The 17559-nt window shown below is 44.3% G+C and overlaps 1 protein-coding gene across 15 annotated transcripts in view; it reads left to right on the top strand.

Annotated features, from left to right (window-relative positions):
• Positions 1-17559, top strand: part of LOC110500216 (dedicator of cytokinesis protein 4) — a 147546-nt gene that overhangs the window by 60627 nt on the left and 69360 nt on the right. For all 15 annotated transcript variants that reach the window (XM_036957601.2, XM_090214193.1, XM_036957604.2 and 12 more), the window contains exons 9-12: positions 7835-7916; positions 8064-8124; positions 8330-8462; positions 9085-9173. In XM_036957601.2, coding sequence (XP_036813496.2) covers positions 7835-7916; positions 8064-8124; positions 8330-8462; positions 9085-9173 — 365 coding nt within the window. The remainder of the gene's footprint in view (positions 1-7834; positions 7917-8063; positions 8125-8329; positions 8463-9084; positions 9174-17559) is intronic.

The raw sequence follows: 17559 nt of genomic DNA on the forward strand, positions 1-17559 counted from the left end.
CCTCCATTGTCTGGAAGCTCTGAGTGCCCGCTGAGTTCATCTTCCTGCCACCTATGTTGTCTTGAAGGGGAATCTGGCCGCATCCCAAATGGCACCCGCTACTTTTGACGTAGGGCTCTGGTCAAAAAGTAGTGCACTATAAAGGGAATTAGGGTGCCATTTGGGACGTGAGCTCTGTTGTTGTTTTTTATGGCTGTTTCCAAGGCTTTTTCCCCCTCTACCTGGCTGACAGCCAGTTAATTAGTCCTTATGGTTGTTGTGTTGGTTCGGGGTTTGACTGGAGCCAGATGGGGGTCCGACCTGCTCTTTCTCGAGGAGAAACCATGCCAGCACCACCAGCTCAGCAGAAGCCCTCATTCAGAGTCAGACATGGCATCTGTGTTATATCTAATAACCCTAGCATGGATGCAGGCGCGCACACACACACACACACACACACACACACACACACACACACACAACCACTCTGAAGAGTGGATGACACTGACAAGCCATCCAGACACCTCTCTCTCTCTTTCTCTCTCTCTACTGAGCAGTTCTGTCAACATTCACTCAAGCCCCTCTCTCTCTGCTGTCATAGAAACGAATGGGTTCCCTCTTCTCTTCCACGCTCTGGTCAGTTTTAACAAGACTAGGGATGGATGGATGAGTGGAAATAGGGCACTAGCTGCTGTCTACACAATCATCTATTGTTAGAGCAGCCAGTAAAACAACAGCAGTCTAATGAGAACTGTCACAGATGGTGTAGTGGGGACACATTCACTGATAGCTTGGATGTTGATTGGTATGCTTGTGATTGGTTACATTTCTTTCCAATGTGTCTGGGTCAGTGGCAGTTCTAGATTGAATGGCTCCATGGGAACCCCCCCCCCCCCGCCAACACAAAAAAAGCACCATTCTGCACTAACAGTCATTTTTATTCCGACATTGGAACAACACAAATGAATAATCCTAACTGTAACGGTTTTCGTCGTCGGATGAGGAAGAGTAGTCGGACCAAAGCGCAGCGTGGTAAGTGTTCATGTTTGTTTATTGAACTGAACACTAATACAAAATAACAAGAGAATAAATTAAACCGAAACAGTCCTGTAAGGTGCAAACACTAAACAGAAAATAACTACCCACAAAAACCCTGTGGGAAAAAGCTACCTAAGTATGGTTCCCAGTCAGAGACAACGATAGACAGCTGTCCCTGATTGAGAACCATACCCGGCCAAAACAAAGAAATACAAAAACATAGAAAAAGGGAACATAGAATGCCCACCCAAATCACACCCTGACCAAACCAAAATAGAGACATAAAAAGCCAGGGCGTCAGGGCGTGACACTAACCTTTAAAACTATATAAATATAAAAATATATACAAAAGTAAGACTCATAAATATCAAAAAGAAGTAACAAAGACAAATAGAAACAAATATGTGTTGATTTGGCACTTGAGCATCAATACATTACCCATCCCCCAACACTGTCAACCAAGAGTCAATACTACATTACCCGTCCCCCAACACTGTCAACCAAGAGTCAAGACTACATTACCCATCCCCAACACTGTCAACCAAGAGTCAAGACTACATTACCCGTCCCCCAACACTGTCAACCAAGAGTCAATACTACATTACCCGTCCCCCAACACTGTCAACCAAGAGTCAATACTACATTACCCGTCCCCCAACACTGTCAACCAAGAGTCAAGACTACATTACCCGTCCCCCAACACTGTCAACCAAGAGTCAAGACTACATTACCCGTCCCCCAGCACTGTCAACCAAGAGTCAATACTACATTGCCCGTCCCCCAACACTGTCAACCAAGAGTCAATACTACATTACCCGTCCCCCAACACTGTCAACCAAGAGTCAAGACTACATTACCCATCCCCCAACACTGTCAACCAAGAGTCAAGACTACATTACCCGTCCCCCAACACTGTCAACCAAGAGTCAATACTACATTACCCGTCCCCCAACACTGTCAACCAAGAGTCAAGACTACATTACCCGTCCCGCAACACTGTCAACCAAGAGTCAAGACTACATTACCCATCCCCCAACACTGTCAACCAAGAGTCAATACTACATTACCCGTCCCCCAACACTGTCAACCAAGAGTCAATACTACATTACCCGTCCCCCAACACTGTCAACCAAGAGTCAATACTACATTACCCGTCCCCCAACACTGTCAACCAAGAGTCAATACTACATTACCCGTCCCCCAACACTGTCAACCAAGAGTCAATACTACATTACCCATCCCCAACACTGTCAACCAAGAGTCAAGACTACATTACCCGTCCCCCAACACTGTCAACCAAGAGTCAATACTACATTACCCGTCCCCCAACACTGTCAACCAAGAGTCAATACTACATTACCCGTCCCCCAACACTGTCAACCAAGAGTCAATACTACATTACCCATCCCCCAACACTGTCAACCAAGAGTCAATACTACATTACCCGTCCCCCAACACTGTCAACCAAGAGTCAATAATACATTAACCGTCCCCCAACACTGTCAACCAAGAGTCAAGACTACATTACCCATCCCCCAACATTGTCAACCAAGAGTCAATAATACATTACCCGTCCCCCAACACTGTCAACCAAGAGTCAAGACTACATTACCCATCCCCCAACACTGTCAACCAAGAGTCAATAATACATTACCCATCCCCCAACACTGTCAACCAAGAGTCAATACTACATTACCCATCCCCCAACACTGTCAACCAAGAGTCAATACTACATTACCCGTCCCCCAACACTGTCAACCAAGAGTCAATACTACATTACCCGTCCCCCAACACTGTCAACCAAGAGTCAATACTACATTACCCATCCCCCAACACTGTCAACCAAGAGTCAATAATACATTACCCATCCCCCAACACTGTCAACCAAGAGTCAAGACTACATTACCCATCCCCCAACACTGTCAACCAAGAGTCAATAATACATTAACCGTCCCCCAACACTGTCAACCAAGAGTCAAGACTACATTACCCGTCCCCCAACATTGTCAACCAAGAGTCAATAATACATTACCCGTCCCCCAACACTGTCAACCAAGAGTCAAGACTACATTACCCATCCCCCAACACTGTCAACCAAGAGTCAAGACTACATTACCCATCCCCCAACACTGTCAACCAAGAGTCAATAATACATTACCCATCCCCCAACACTGTCAACCAAGAGTCAATAATACATTACCCGTCCCCCAACACTGTCAACCAAGAGTCAAGACTACATTACCCATCCCCCAACACTGTCAACCAAGAGTCAATACTACATTACCCATCCCCCAACACTGTCAACCAAGAGTCAATAATACATTAACCGTCCCCCAACACTGTCAACCAAGAGTCAAGACTACATTACCCATCCCCCAACACTGTCAACCAAGAGTCAAGACTACATTACCCGTCCCCCAACATTGTCAACCAAGAGTCAATAATACATTACCCGTCCCCCAACACTGTCAACCAAGAGTCAAGACTACATTACCCATCCCCCAACACTGTCAACCAAGAGTCAATAATACATTACCCATCCCCCAACACTGTCAACCAAGAGTCAATAATACATTAACCGTCCCCCAACACTGTCAACCAAGAGTCAAGACTACATTACCCGTCCCCCAACATTGTCAACCAAGAGTCAATAATACATTACCCGTCCCCCAACACTGTCAACCAAGAGTCAAGACTACATTACCCATCCCCCAACACTGTCAACCAAGAGTCAATACTACATTACCCGTCCCCCAACACTGTCAACCAAGAGTCAATACTACATTACCCGTCCCCCAACACTGTCAACCAAGAGTCAATACTACATTACCCATCCCCCACAACTGTCAACCAAGAGTCAATAATACATTACCCATCCCCCAACACTGTCAACCAAGAGTCAATACTACATTACCCATCCCCCAACACTGTCAACCAAGAGTCAATAATACATTAACCGTCCCCCAACACTGTCAACCAAGAGTCAAGACTACATTACCCGTCCCCCAACATTGTCAACCAAGAGTCAATAATACATTACCCGTCCCCCAACACTGTCAACCAAGAGTCAAGACTACATTACCCATCCCCCAACACTGTCAACCAAGAGTCAATAATACATTACCCATCCCCCAACACTGTCAACCAAGAGTCAATAATACATTACCCGTCCCCCAACACTGTCAACCAAGAGTCAAGACTACATTACCCATCCCCCAACACTGTCAACCAAGAGTCAAGACTACATTACCCATCCCCCAACACTGTCAACCAAGAGTCAATAATACATTAACCGTCCCCCAACACTGTCAACCAAGAGTCAAGACTACATTACCCGTCCCCCAACATTGTCAACCAAGAGTCAATAATACATTACCCGTCCCCCAACACTGTCAACCAAGAGTCAAGACTACATTACCCATCCCCCAACACTGTCAACCAAGAGTCAATACTACATTACCCGTCCCCCAACACTGTCAACCAAGAGTCAATACTACATTACCCGTCCCCCAACACTGTCAACCAAGAGTCAATACTACATTACCCATCCCCCACAACTGTCAACCAAGAGTCAATAATACATTACCCATCCCCCAACACTGTCAACCAAGAGTCAATACTACATTACCCATCCCCCAACACTGTCAACCAAGAGTCAATAATACATTAACCGTCCCCCAACACTGTCAACCAAGAGTCAAGACTACATTACCCGTCCCCCAACATTGTCAACCAAGAGTCAATAATACATTACCCGTCCCCCAACACTGTCAACCAAGAGTCAAGACTACATTACCCATCCCCCAACACTGTCAACCAAGAGTCAATAATACATTACCCATCCCCCAACACTGTCAACCAAGAGTCAATAATACATTACCCGTCCCCCAACACTGTCAACCAAGAGTCAAGACTACATTACCCATCCCCCAACACTGTCAACCAAGAGTCAAGACTACATTACCCATCCCCCAACACTGTCAACCAAGAGTCAATAATACATTAACCGTCCCCCAACACTGTCAACCAAGAGTCAAGACTACATTACCCGTCCCCCAACATTGTCAACCAAGAGTCAATAATACATTACCCGTCCCCCAACACTGTCAACCAAGAGTCAAGACTACATTACCCATCCCCCAACACTGTCAACCAAGAGTCAATAATACATTACCCGTCCCCCAACACTGTCAACCAAGAGTCAAGACTACATTACCCATCCCCCAACACTGTCAACCAAGAGTCAATAATACATTACCCATCCCCCAACACTGTCAACCAAGAGTCAATACTACATTACCCCGTCCCCCAACACTGTCAACCAAGAGTCAATAATACATTACCCCGTCTCCCAACACTGTCAACCAAGAGTCAATACTACATTACCCATCCCCCAACATTGTCAACCAAGAGTCAATAATACATTACCCATCCCCCAACACTGTCAACCAAGAGTCAAGACTAAACCAATTCACCTTGGTGGTGTGCAGACTGGTTGTATGTTCTTAATGATTTGGCACAAACTGTGAGTTTATTTGGTAGCATTTCGTAGTGTGACTGATTTTACTAATTGCATTAGTACTGTACAAAGTTAGAGGTGCGCTATTTGATAGATTCCCCCGCTCCCCCTACCTCAGGCTTCCAGTGGGGAGACCTGAAGGCAACCTCGCCCCCCTCTCCATCTCGTACTTCTGAGTGGGAGACCTTCCCAGGCAGTAGCCTTCCTAGCTCACAAACTAGAATCAGGGCTCCCACTCCGACAAGGCTAGTTGACCCACAGTCCCACACGATGACATGATATAATTTACGTGACGTGCAAATGAGCGACAGAAAACCGATCGCGCAAATGTCACCATTCCCAAATCATTTGCACGGGCAACCCGTGCCGCCCCCGCCTAGATGCCGCCATGAACGGCAGCCCATGTCGCCTATACCTAAATCCTCTTCTGGTCTGGGTCCTCTATGAGACACTCTCCCGCAGTGCTTCACTCTGTGAGTGTGAGTGTGTGGGCCATATTGTGTGGCTATACGGTAGTCCCTCAGACTGATTCAGACAGTCCATTGTGGAGGGATATCCCATCTCCTCTTCCCCTGGAGACTCTGTATAGCATGGTTCATTTACCTAGCCTTCAACACACACCAGCCAGGTCATTCTGGCCCACACTCATGTCTGGATCTCTTTCCTAATGCAATCATCGATTCCAGGGGAGGAACAAATAAATGCTCCGAGCACTGCAGAGGGACTATGTGATGAGCGGGAGAGAGAGCGGGAGAGAGGGAGGGAGAGAAGCCATTCATTATATTTAAATGAATCTGCTGATAGGCAGTGATATGGTCCCACTAGGGACCTGCTAGTGGCCTGAAGCAACCTGATCAGCAGCCTTGCAGCTGTGTGTGTGTCGTGGGGCTCAGGGATCTGTATGCACTGGAGCGGCTGGTAATTGGAGGATGAGGTTTCAAAAATGTAGTGTTAATTAGAGATTGGAGCGGGTGGGTGTGAGTGCGTGCGTGTGTGACTCCCATGCTTAATGCATAGGAATCTGTCAATCTCCTGGTTGGCTTGCTGAATTAACAGGCTAGCTAGCTAACGGCCCGTGTAAGGCTATAGCTGTAGCAGCGAGGTTGGAGTTGGCTTGCTGTCCCAGCATTACAAGGCTCTCTCTCTGCTTATCTGAGGGCTGTGAAAGTCACCTAACAGGATTAGCTGGCCGTTGGCAGCGGGATGGGACAAGTATGGCAGGGGATGGTGTGTGTGTGTGTGTGTGTCCTCTGTCTGACAGTCACTCTCCTCCCTATCCTTTCAGCATGGGAGCATCTGAGGCCAGTTCTGTTATGCTGCAGTTGGTTAAATGCACATTTTGTAGATGTTTTTGAAATTTGTATTTACACAATATGTATAGTAAGTATGCTATGTACACTACTGTTCAAAAGTTTGGGGTCACTTAAAAATGTCCTTGTTTTTGAAAGAAAAGCTTTTTTTTGTCCATTTAAAATAACATCAAATTGATCAGAAATACAGTGTAGACATTATTAATGTTGTAAATGACTATTGTAGCTGGAAACGGCAGATTTTTTATGGAATATCTACATAGGCGTACAGAGGCCCATAATAGCAACCATCACTCCTGTGTTCCAATGGCACATTGTGTTAGCTAATCCAAGTGTATCATTTTAAAAGGCTAATTGATCATTAGAAAACCCTAATATAATTACGTTAGCACAGCTGAAAACTGTTTTTCTGATTAAATTAGCAATAAAACTGTCCTTCTATAGACTAGTTGAGTATCTGGAGCATCAGCATTTGTGGGTTCGATTACAGGCTCAAAATGGCCAGAAACAAATAACTTTCTTCTGAAACTCGTCAGTCTATTTTTCTTCTGAGAAATGAAGGCTATTCCTGTGTTGCCGGATATGTTGCGTACATGTTGCGTACAATCTCGTCATGGTGCTATGGCATTAATTCTTCTTCTTCTAGCGTTATTTGCCACAGGGCTCTCTCTCTGTGAATACGGAGGAGCTTACCTCTGGGTTACCTCTTGTTGTACTCTTGTAGACTAATACACTACATCTGCTTGTACTCTAGTACACTACATCTGCTTGTACTGTAGTACACTACTAGGACACTACATCTGCTTGTACTGTAGTACACTACTCTCGTGTGGGAGACCTGATCTAGTAGCTTGCTCGTTGTTTAGCCAACTCCCCTCCTCTGTCATATTTACTGTCATCACCAACATATATTTTATTTATGGCGTGACAATGAATAACCTCTCTTCCCCTCTTCTTTCCTATTTTCTCCTCTTTTCTGCTCCTCCAGTGAGAGGTTCTTTGTCAGACTGAATAAGAACGGAGTGCCCAAGTCGCCGGAGAAGACAGAGAGACAGTGCACCCTCTTTGTGGTGAGTACTGAACTCCACTGTGTCTTCTATGCACCCTGGGGGGTATAGAAGTCGTAGTCGTTCTGCACATGACACTTTGTCTGTTATTGTATTGAGGATACTACCATCACCCTTTGATTAAAAATGTATGTGTTTTTCTCTCTTCAGGATTTGGGGAGCAGCGATCTCAGAAAAGACGTCTACATTGTTGTTCACATTATGAGAATTGGTAAGTTCCCAGTGTCCCCCCCCCCCTTAATTAGTCAAACACTACATTTATATTGCATTTTTTTTTTTTAAATGAACACAGCTCTAACACAGTAATAACATAGTATTATAGTATTGCAGTAATTATAGTTAAGTGGTAACACTCTCTAATATAGTAACTACAGAGCACTGATGTACAGACTGTGTTGTCGTTGTGTTGGTTGCAGGGCGGATGGGCGCTGGGGAGAAGAAGAACCTGTGTAGTATCCAGTACAGACGGCCCTTTGGCTGTGCTGTGGTCAGTATCGCAGACCTTCTCACGGCAGACTCTAAAGACGACCACCTACTGAAGGTTTACGCGTGAGTCACCTTCCATCATATCGAAAGTGCATTTGTACACAGAAGCCACAACTCACAATACACTTCAGTACCCTCTCACAGACAATTAAATAATGTAGCAGATACATCGTTCAGCTTTCACAGTGGACGGATTGTGGGGCAACAGTGTTGACCAGCTTACACACACACACACACACACACACACACACACACACACACACACACACACACACACACACACACACACACACACACACACACACACACACACACACACAGACAGACAGAGACACACAGACAGACAGAGACACACAGACAGACAGAGACACACAGACAAACACACAGACACACACACAGACACAGACACACACACACACACACACACGGGTACTATTACAGCACTCTAGATACATACCCAAGGGATGATTGAAAAAGCCGTTATGGACACAGTAATGGTTTGACCTACATAGGGGCTGAAATGGGTGGACAATAGGCCTATAGTACTTAGCCCAGAGTTTTGACGCTTCTCTACCTCTGTGTTTCATTGGATTTATATTATAAAGTTGAGGAATGTTATTGGGCTAGTGTTTTCTCGTTGACCCAAATCATGCATGACACACAGCGTTTTGCCTTCGTGTTCCAGATGTACCACGGAAAGCGAATGGTATCAAATCCACGAGAACATCATCAGAAAGGTCAACTCCAGATACAACCTATCAGGTTCCAACACGGGTAAGGAACAACCTCCCTTTTGTATTTCTCACCTCACAACTAGCGGAAATATTATACCTCGAAAATTCTGCCGAACTGAAAATACACGAGATGCGATGGATGGGAGTTTAATGGGAAGCCGATTAGCTCTCTGCTGTACAGTTCCACTGTAGCTGGGTTTGTACCACGCTGCTCGGCACAGCTCAATATGCATTGAACTGATATAAATAGCAATCCCCTCCATATGAAACTGACTGTCTGCCGTTCTCCCTAGCAACAGGTTGATAGATAGGAGGGGAACATTAGGTTTAGGCTGTGAGAGGAAATTGCAAATCGGATGGAAAGAAAGTGGATGGAAGACAGTTGAAGACATGTATGAATCTCTTCTCAAATAGGCCTAAATGATATATTGTGTGTGTGTGTATACTTGTCTGTGCGTGCATGCGTACGTGCGTGTGTGCGTCGTCAATGGTTCATTTCAATAGCTAGCTCGCCTTATTCTTATATAGCTTGTTTACAACAATAAGATTAGTAGCTAACTGGCCTCTATTCACTCCACAAAACACTGGGAAGGTTTGTAGGATTTGGATCTCCATCAACAGAGTCTATCTCACAGACAGATCTGCAAGTCTGCTCCTATTTCAGCCTCAGCGCCTCAAAAGACCAGCGGTAATTGCATGAGGTGCAGTCACAACTCGGGGATTTTAATAAGCTGGTAGTGGAGGGAGCAGCAGCAACACAGTAATTACGATGACTGACATCCGCTGCGAATTTACATGATGTTTTCACAGGGAGAGTTAATAACAATAATGAATAATAATGGTTGTCTGTTCTGAAATGTTTTAAACGTGTATTCTTCCATATATAGACACATCCTGTGTGTTTTAATCAAATCAACTATATGCATTGAGCTTGTCTGATGCTTTAAGCGAACTGTTTGATTAAATAATTAAAGACACACAAATGACTGGAGGGAGTCCGACCGCAATTGATTTGAGTGTGCAGTGCCTGGCTCAGACTTGCTGCGTGGGGTAAAAAAAAAATTGACTGCGAGTGACTGTGTGACTCGCACCCGTTGTCTCTCTCTCCTCCCTGCTGCAGCGACCACCACAGAACATCTACAGTGTGTATCGCGCTGTCCGTGTTGCTGAATCGGCAACATAATTACAGCCATTTGTGACTGAAAAGTACTGTTTTACCGAAAAAACATTCCCGATTCCCTCAGCCCTTGATCTCTTTAGTGAAACGTATGCATCGCATGCACGTGACCAATAGGGTCTGACCTATAGCATATCATAATCACATCAATAACTTGGTTAGTACAAACTCTGAACACTGTAACACATGGCAAATCAAATCAAATCAAATTTTATTGGTCACATACACATGGTTAGCAGATGTTAATGCGAGTGTAGCGAAATGCTTGTGCTTCTAGTTTCGACCGTGCAGTAATATCTAACCTCCCTAGGGTACATCTGGCCAACATCCAGTGAGATTGCAGAGCGCCATATTCAAATACAGAAATGCTCATTACAAAACATCTGAAAACAAAACATTTTACATAGGTTTAAATATTAACTTCTTGTTAAACCAACCACAGTGTCATATTTATAAAATGCTTTTTTATTATATATATTTTTTTAACTAAAATGCTTGATTTAACTTCAAATCACGAATGACTGGTATGCTGTGTGATAACATGAACGAGTAAAAGATTGATTGATACAGTAGCCTATATAAGTATTGAAATACAGGCCTAAGTAAGTTATGGTATTAAGACTAAACAGAATGAGGGCCTACAGCTCAATGGAAGTTATACCAGGCTGCTATAGTAAGCCTACTAATGATAATGACATTACTTATTATAATGATGATGTTAATAATAATAGTAATATTAACAAGAAGAAGGAGAACAAGGAAAAAGGAGGGTTGTTATCATTAGAAATATAATTTCTCGGACAATTTGGAACAGTGTAAACAACACTAAAGAAATTATAAATAATACCAGAGAGGCTGTTCTAACGGAAAAAAAAGTGTAAAGCTTTTATTACAGCATAGCAAAGATTAAAAACAGCCGTGAAATTGTTTATCCGACATGTGGTTGCTAGACTATTAAACAAACAGGCAACAGAAGCAGGATCTGCCTCTCACTGTCAACTGCGTTTATTTTCAGCAAACTTTTGTGTAAGTATTTGTATGAACATAACAAGATTCTACAACTGAGACATAAACTGAACAAGTTCCACAGACATGTGACTAACAGAAATTGAATGATGTGTCCCTGAACAAAGAGGGGGGGGGGGGGTCAAAATCAAAAGTAACAGTCAGTATCTGGTGTGGCCACCAGTTGCATTAAGTACTGCAGTGTATCTCCTCCTCATGGACTGCACCAGATTTGCCAGTTCTTGCTGTGAGATGTTACTCTTCTACCAAGGCACCTGCAAGTTCCCGGACATTTCAGGTGGCGAATGGCCCTAGCCCTCACCCTCCGATCCAACAGACGTGCTCAATGGGACTGAGATCCGGGCTCTTCACTGGCCATGGCAGAACACTGACATTCCTGTCTTGCAGGAAATCACACACAGAACGAGCAGTATGGCTGGTGGCATTGTCATGCTGGAGGGTCATGTCAGGATGAGCCTGCAGGAAGGTTACCACATGAGGGAGGAGGATGTCTTCCCTGTTACGCACAGCATTGAGATTGCCTGCAGTGACAACAAGCTCAGTCCGATGATGCTGTGACACACCACCCCAGACCATGATGGACCCTCCACCTCCAAATCGATCCCGCTCCAGAGTACAGGTCTCGGTGTAATGCTAATTCCTTCGACGATAAAAGCGAATCCAACCATCACCCCTGGTGAGACAAACCGTGACTCGTCAGAGAAGATAACTTTTTGCCAGTCACGTCTGGTTCAGCGACGGTGGGTTTGTGCCGATAGGCGATGTTGTTGCCGGTGATGTCTGGTGAGGACCTGCCTTCCAACAGGCCTATAAGCCCTCAGTCCAGCCTCTCTCAGCCTATTGCGGACAGTCTGAGCACTGATGGAGGGATTGTGCATTCCTGGTGTAACTCGGGCAGTTGTTGTTGCCATCCTGTACCTGTCTCGCAGGTGTGATGTTCCGATGTACCGATCCTGTACAGGTGTTGTTACACGTGGTCTGCCACTGCGAGGACGATCAGCTGTCCGCCCTGTCTCCCTGTAGCGCTGTCTTAGGCGTCTCACAGTACGGACATTGCAATTTATTGCCCTGGCCACATCTGCAGTCCTCATGCCTCCTTGCAGCATGTCTAAGGCACGTTCACGCAGATAAGCAGGGACCCTGGGCATCTTTCTTTTGTTTTTTTTCAATAGAAAAAAGTCAATAGAAAGACCTCTTTAGTGTCCTATGTTTTCATAACTGTGACCTTAATTGCCTACCGCCTGTAAGCTGTTAGTGTCTTAATGACTGTTCCACAGGTGCATGAATTGTTTATGGTTCATTGAACAAGCATGGGAAACAGTGTTTAAACCCTTTCCATTGAAGATCTGTGAGGTTATTTGGATTTTTACGAATTATCTTTGAAAGACAGGGTCCTGAAAAAGGGATGTTTCTTTGTTTGCTGAGTTTATATGGATGATTTATTAAGCAAGGCACATTTAACAGTTAGGCAATTGATTATAGACCTAATTAAGTTGGCGTTTCCTCTCTCCTCACTTTTCTTAGACAATTTAAGCAAGGGCTGTTTTCTCGTCTCCTAACTCCGCTGCTGCCTCTGCCGCATTGTTCTCAACACCAATATGCTGGTTAACTTTGCTGTTATGCTTTGCTATTATGCACATAGAAACGGAAATGCGCCAATTCAACAGCGCACTGATGTGTTTCAGAACCTCGGACAGCGACCACTACCCAACGCGGGAGAAAGCACTTTTATTATAAAATAATATCATTTTTATTTGTGTTGCACCATTGTTCTTACATAATATAACCATATACAATTTCAGTACCATATCTTAGACTGATGGACTGTGCCATCCCAACGGCCTCCACAGTGGATTAGTCCACTCGGACAGGTGTCTTGTGCACCATGATATATATATATATTTTTCTACAGCTCGAGTAAAGACATTTTGGTCGACCAACAGCCTATCAACCAAACAATCGGCTAAATGGGGTCAGCCCTAATAGCCCGGCGCCAGTTAAAATCCCAAATGAAAGATTGGCCTTGGAATAAATGAAGATGTTATTTTCTCAGTTGAATTGATAAGCGAGAAATTGGAATTAATTCCCAGACAAAAGTGAACTGGGGAATGATGCTAAGTAGGAGAACAATATCCTTACAGAGATACACTTTAATCAACCATTTACTGCACTCTCTCTCTGACTCAATGGAGTTAAATGAATAAGTTCTATAAGATGATGTTCTAATCCTTATATCATATGCATATTGCAGAAGTATCTAGTAGTCTGTTGTGTTGTTGTTGATACCAGATAAGACATGCATATTTGATGTTAACTACGAGGATGGGGATTCAGAATGCTTTTAAGATGTGTTGATTTTTCAGGAGGTTGCAGAAGCGTTTAGGCGGTTTAGACATCGAGGTTATTTGTGGCAGTTTCCATGCAGGATGATATGGTCCAATAACACTTCAGTGTTCCGCTCTGCTGTATTTAGAAGAATCGGTAACCATGCAGTTGATAGAGGTGTGTAGCAACGTATGATACTGTATGCTTCAATACATCACCGAAGGGGAAAGGGGGACACCTAGTCAGGCTGCCATAATCAACGTCCACGTCATTGACGCCCGGGGGGGGGGGGGTGTTGTTGTTGGGGGCTGGGTAGAACAGCAGATTTTCCCACCTAACAGGCTCGGGAGTCGACCCAGCAACCTTTTGGTTACTGGCCCAACGCTCTTAACCGCCGGGCTACCTGCCACCCCGACACTTATCATGGTGTTTCTACACTGAGTGCTTCTCTTTCCATGACATGGACTTGAAACCAGGCGAAAGCTACGATCCCTTATTCATGTCACTTGTTAAATCCACTTCAATCAGTGTAGATGAAGGGGAGGAGACGGGTTAACACTAGAACCGCTGGGCCTCGAGGGACCCAGTTCAACCTAAAGAGCGGTCATTCTGACTGCAGCATTCTAACAGTGTAATTCATATATTTCATATATGCCATCGCAAAAATAATCATTTGGTTGTGTTTATGAAGGCCTTGGGTGACATTAGAATATGATTAGTATTTTATTTCAACTAACACGATAGTACTTTCATTCGTTTTTGTAACTGTAGGCTATATGTAAAAAAATATATACTGTATATAAGAATAAAAATGGCTAAAATTCAAGTGTTCAATCGATTTTATTCGAGGAGTGCCATTGTTACAACGATGAAACAGAAAGCATATCAAATCAAATCAAATCAAATGTATTTATATAGCCCTTCGTACATCAGCTGATATCTCAAAGTGCTGTACAGAAACCCAGCCTAAAACCCCAAACAGCAAGCAATGCAGGTGTAGAAGCACAATACATATGTATTGGAACATGGTAGTAGCCTTTTTATTATATGGACAAAATAAAAACAACCCAACCACCAAGACACATGGTCAACAGACACGCAGTCAAATGATGAAAACGCAGCCTAAGCATCATTATCAGCGCCAAGTGGCCTTGATAAAGAGTGAAACTCGGCAAAAAAAAGCTACAAAGGCCTCATAATGAATATGAGTGTAGATATGACAGCAGTCAAAAATAATCAATTATTGTCAGCTCGTGTTTGTGTGCGTCTTCACGCAATGGCAGTCGTTGGATTTAGTTTGTCGTCCCTTGTCCTAACAGTTGACACAATTTAAAAAAAAACCTTTCAATAGCTTGACACACTTTGACATACCTTCGTTTGGTTGTAGTCTCCAATTGTCTCTTTGTGTCTTGTCATTCTTCCACACTGTTGCACCACAACAGTTGTGCAGCTGCCTTATTTTGGGCAGAGGGAGGGAGCTCCTGACTCACTTTGTTCATGGTGCCGGCCAGACTTGTTTTCTTTGCAAGCAACTTGTTCGCCAATTAAAGTGAAGTGAAGCAATTGTCCGTGGGGACATTTTTTTTTGCCTGCTGCCCAAAATGGATATTTTCCCAGATATTGAAAGCCATTCAGCATGTACAATTACGCTCACTGTGTAGCCTATTCCAAGTAGACCAGAGGAGACTGATAAGACAGCTTTGATTGGGTGAACTTGGTACCGTTGGGTGAAATGGTAACATACCATTTTAAGATTAGGCCTATAATTAGAATGGATCCATACAATAGAATGGCCCGCCCTGTTCTTCATTCACAATCTGTGTTTACGTCGCGATGCATCGTTCTCGTCCTCTTGCTCATCAACTCACCCATTCTCCCCATTTCTCCCCACACGCACATGGCATCACATCACATGATTGAAGTAGAGTTGATGTGGTGGAATAATTTTGAAATGCACATTTTTTTCTGACCCCGGCCTCTTAAGTTGTGTTAATCAGAAGATCCAGGCGGCTTTCCATCGAATACCTTCCAGATTGTGTCATCGATCATACTCAGTGCCGGATCAAGCTTCCCCTTTCCTGTTTCACAGCCGCTGAAAAAAGTTCAAACTGCATCACAGTAAAGCTGTGTGCGTTTCGTCTGAATGATGATGAATGCAATATGGATTGATACAGCAGTTGCTGATGAATGATGTCAAACCAGTGCTGTTTGGCTCATTGAGGAGCGAGGGCACATTCATTAATTATGATTCGGCATAAAACTTTGACAGAGCCACAGTGTACGGAGTAGTTCCACGGAAACCCTGCATGTGAAAACCTTTTTTAGTAATAGCATGTTATGCATAAAAAGCAGATGAGTCATTCCCGAAGAGGCAGAAACGCTGACTTCTACAGAACAAACCCCATTACATTTCACTTGGATTTACTTGACTGAGAACACTCGTTTTCCCCCTGCTAATTCTGTGTATTTAAAGCCATCCCACCATTCCTACTGTACAGGTATGTATCCGCTTCATTTCAATATCAACTCCAAACCCCTTACACGTTCTGCTGTATTGCAGCAGGCTACCATACGACTGCACTAAAAGACAATCGGTTGAGCCTCTCTGCCCTGTAGCCAGGTGACTGCACGCCTCCACTCTCTTCTTCACAGGTCCTGCCCTTATAAAGCATTGATGCAGGAGACGGTGGAATAACTTGCATAATTAAAGGCCTTAAATTCATTAGTCTGGTTGTCAGGGGAACAATTAAAATGAGCGCTGGTGTGCAGTGCTGTGCTGCGCAGCGGGGCCTGCTGTGTAGAGCTTCCAAACTGCCGACCAAAACCAGCCATGGAGGAATATTAGCTAGCTGCTGGCCAATTTACAGGGAGTGACGAATGAAGAAAATAGGAGAAAATCTGAAGCAGAGGAACGAGCGAAATGATATTGGTTTGAGTAATCATAGAGAGAGGACGAGAGGGAGCGAGAAGAGAGAGAAAGAATAAGCAGGAATAGAGAGATGGAGAGAGAGAGAGAGAGAGAGAGAGAGAGAGAGAGAGAGAGAGACAGGGTGCGGAGTCAGCAAAAGTGACAGAGAATAAGGCTCCGCAATGGGCAGAAGCAACACAAGGCTGTGTGTTGTTGTTGTTGTTGAACAGCGGAAATGCTCCATCCTGTTGCTCCCTGTGCTCCGTGTGTTAAGTTGGTGAAAAGCCAGTGAGGAGGACAGAGGGGAGAGAGTGTCAAAGTGGTGGCAGGCAGGCTGGCAGCCCTGAATACTCTTGTGTGTTACTGTGTAGAATAGCAATGAAGCAGGGGTTTGCCTAATTGTGGCCCTGGAGTGGCTGTGAGGCTGTGCTGTGCCATGGGCTTCATCCACATGAAAGGGAGGGCAAGGCAGACATGCCCCAAGCACTGTGGAATCTCCCCCCAAACTTAATGGGTTTCTCGTCTTAGATTATTGATCAAGCCTTGACTGTGCCATGTTAAAACATAACGTTTCTGTGGAAGGATTTCAGTGTTGTTACAAGACTGCTGCCTCTGTATTCCTGTGGTTTGAGCTGTGACAGGCGAATCTGTTCGAGGAATGTGTGTGTGTGTGTATGGATATTGTAGTTTGGGGGAATTAAACCCTCGCCATCTTGGGCCACAAAGTGCCTTAGCTTCTCCTTTTAGCAGGCCGGCGAAATATGTACCAGTTTCTAAATTCAATAATTTATTGACCTGAAACATTTCAGAATGACAGGATCAGTGGTCTGGTTGACCAAAAGCCTTTTCCACTTCCTTGAAAACCGGAGCAATATCTAGCATGGCATCAAGGAAATATGGAACGATATGAAAATGAAAAAATACTGAAAATAGAAGCAGGGGTTTTATTCCAAGGCCACAGTCTGCGATTGTACATCTATTGGTTGTTTT

Source organism: Oncorhynchus mykiss, chromosome 21 (genome assembly GCF_057628025.1).
Source record: "Oncorhynchus mykiss isolate SJ-2025 chromosome 21, ASM5762802v1, whole genome shotgun sequence".
NCBI lineage: Eukaryota > Metazoa > Chordata > Actinopteri > Salmoniformes > Salmonidae > Oncorhynchus > Oncorhynchus mykiss.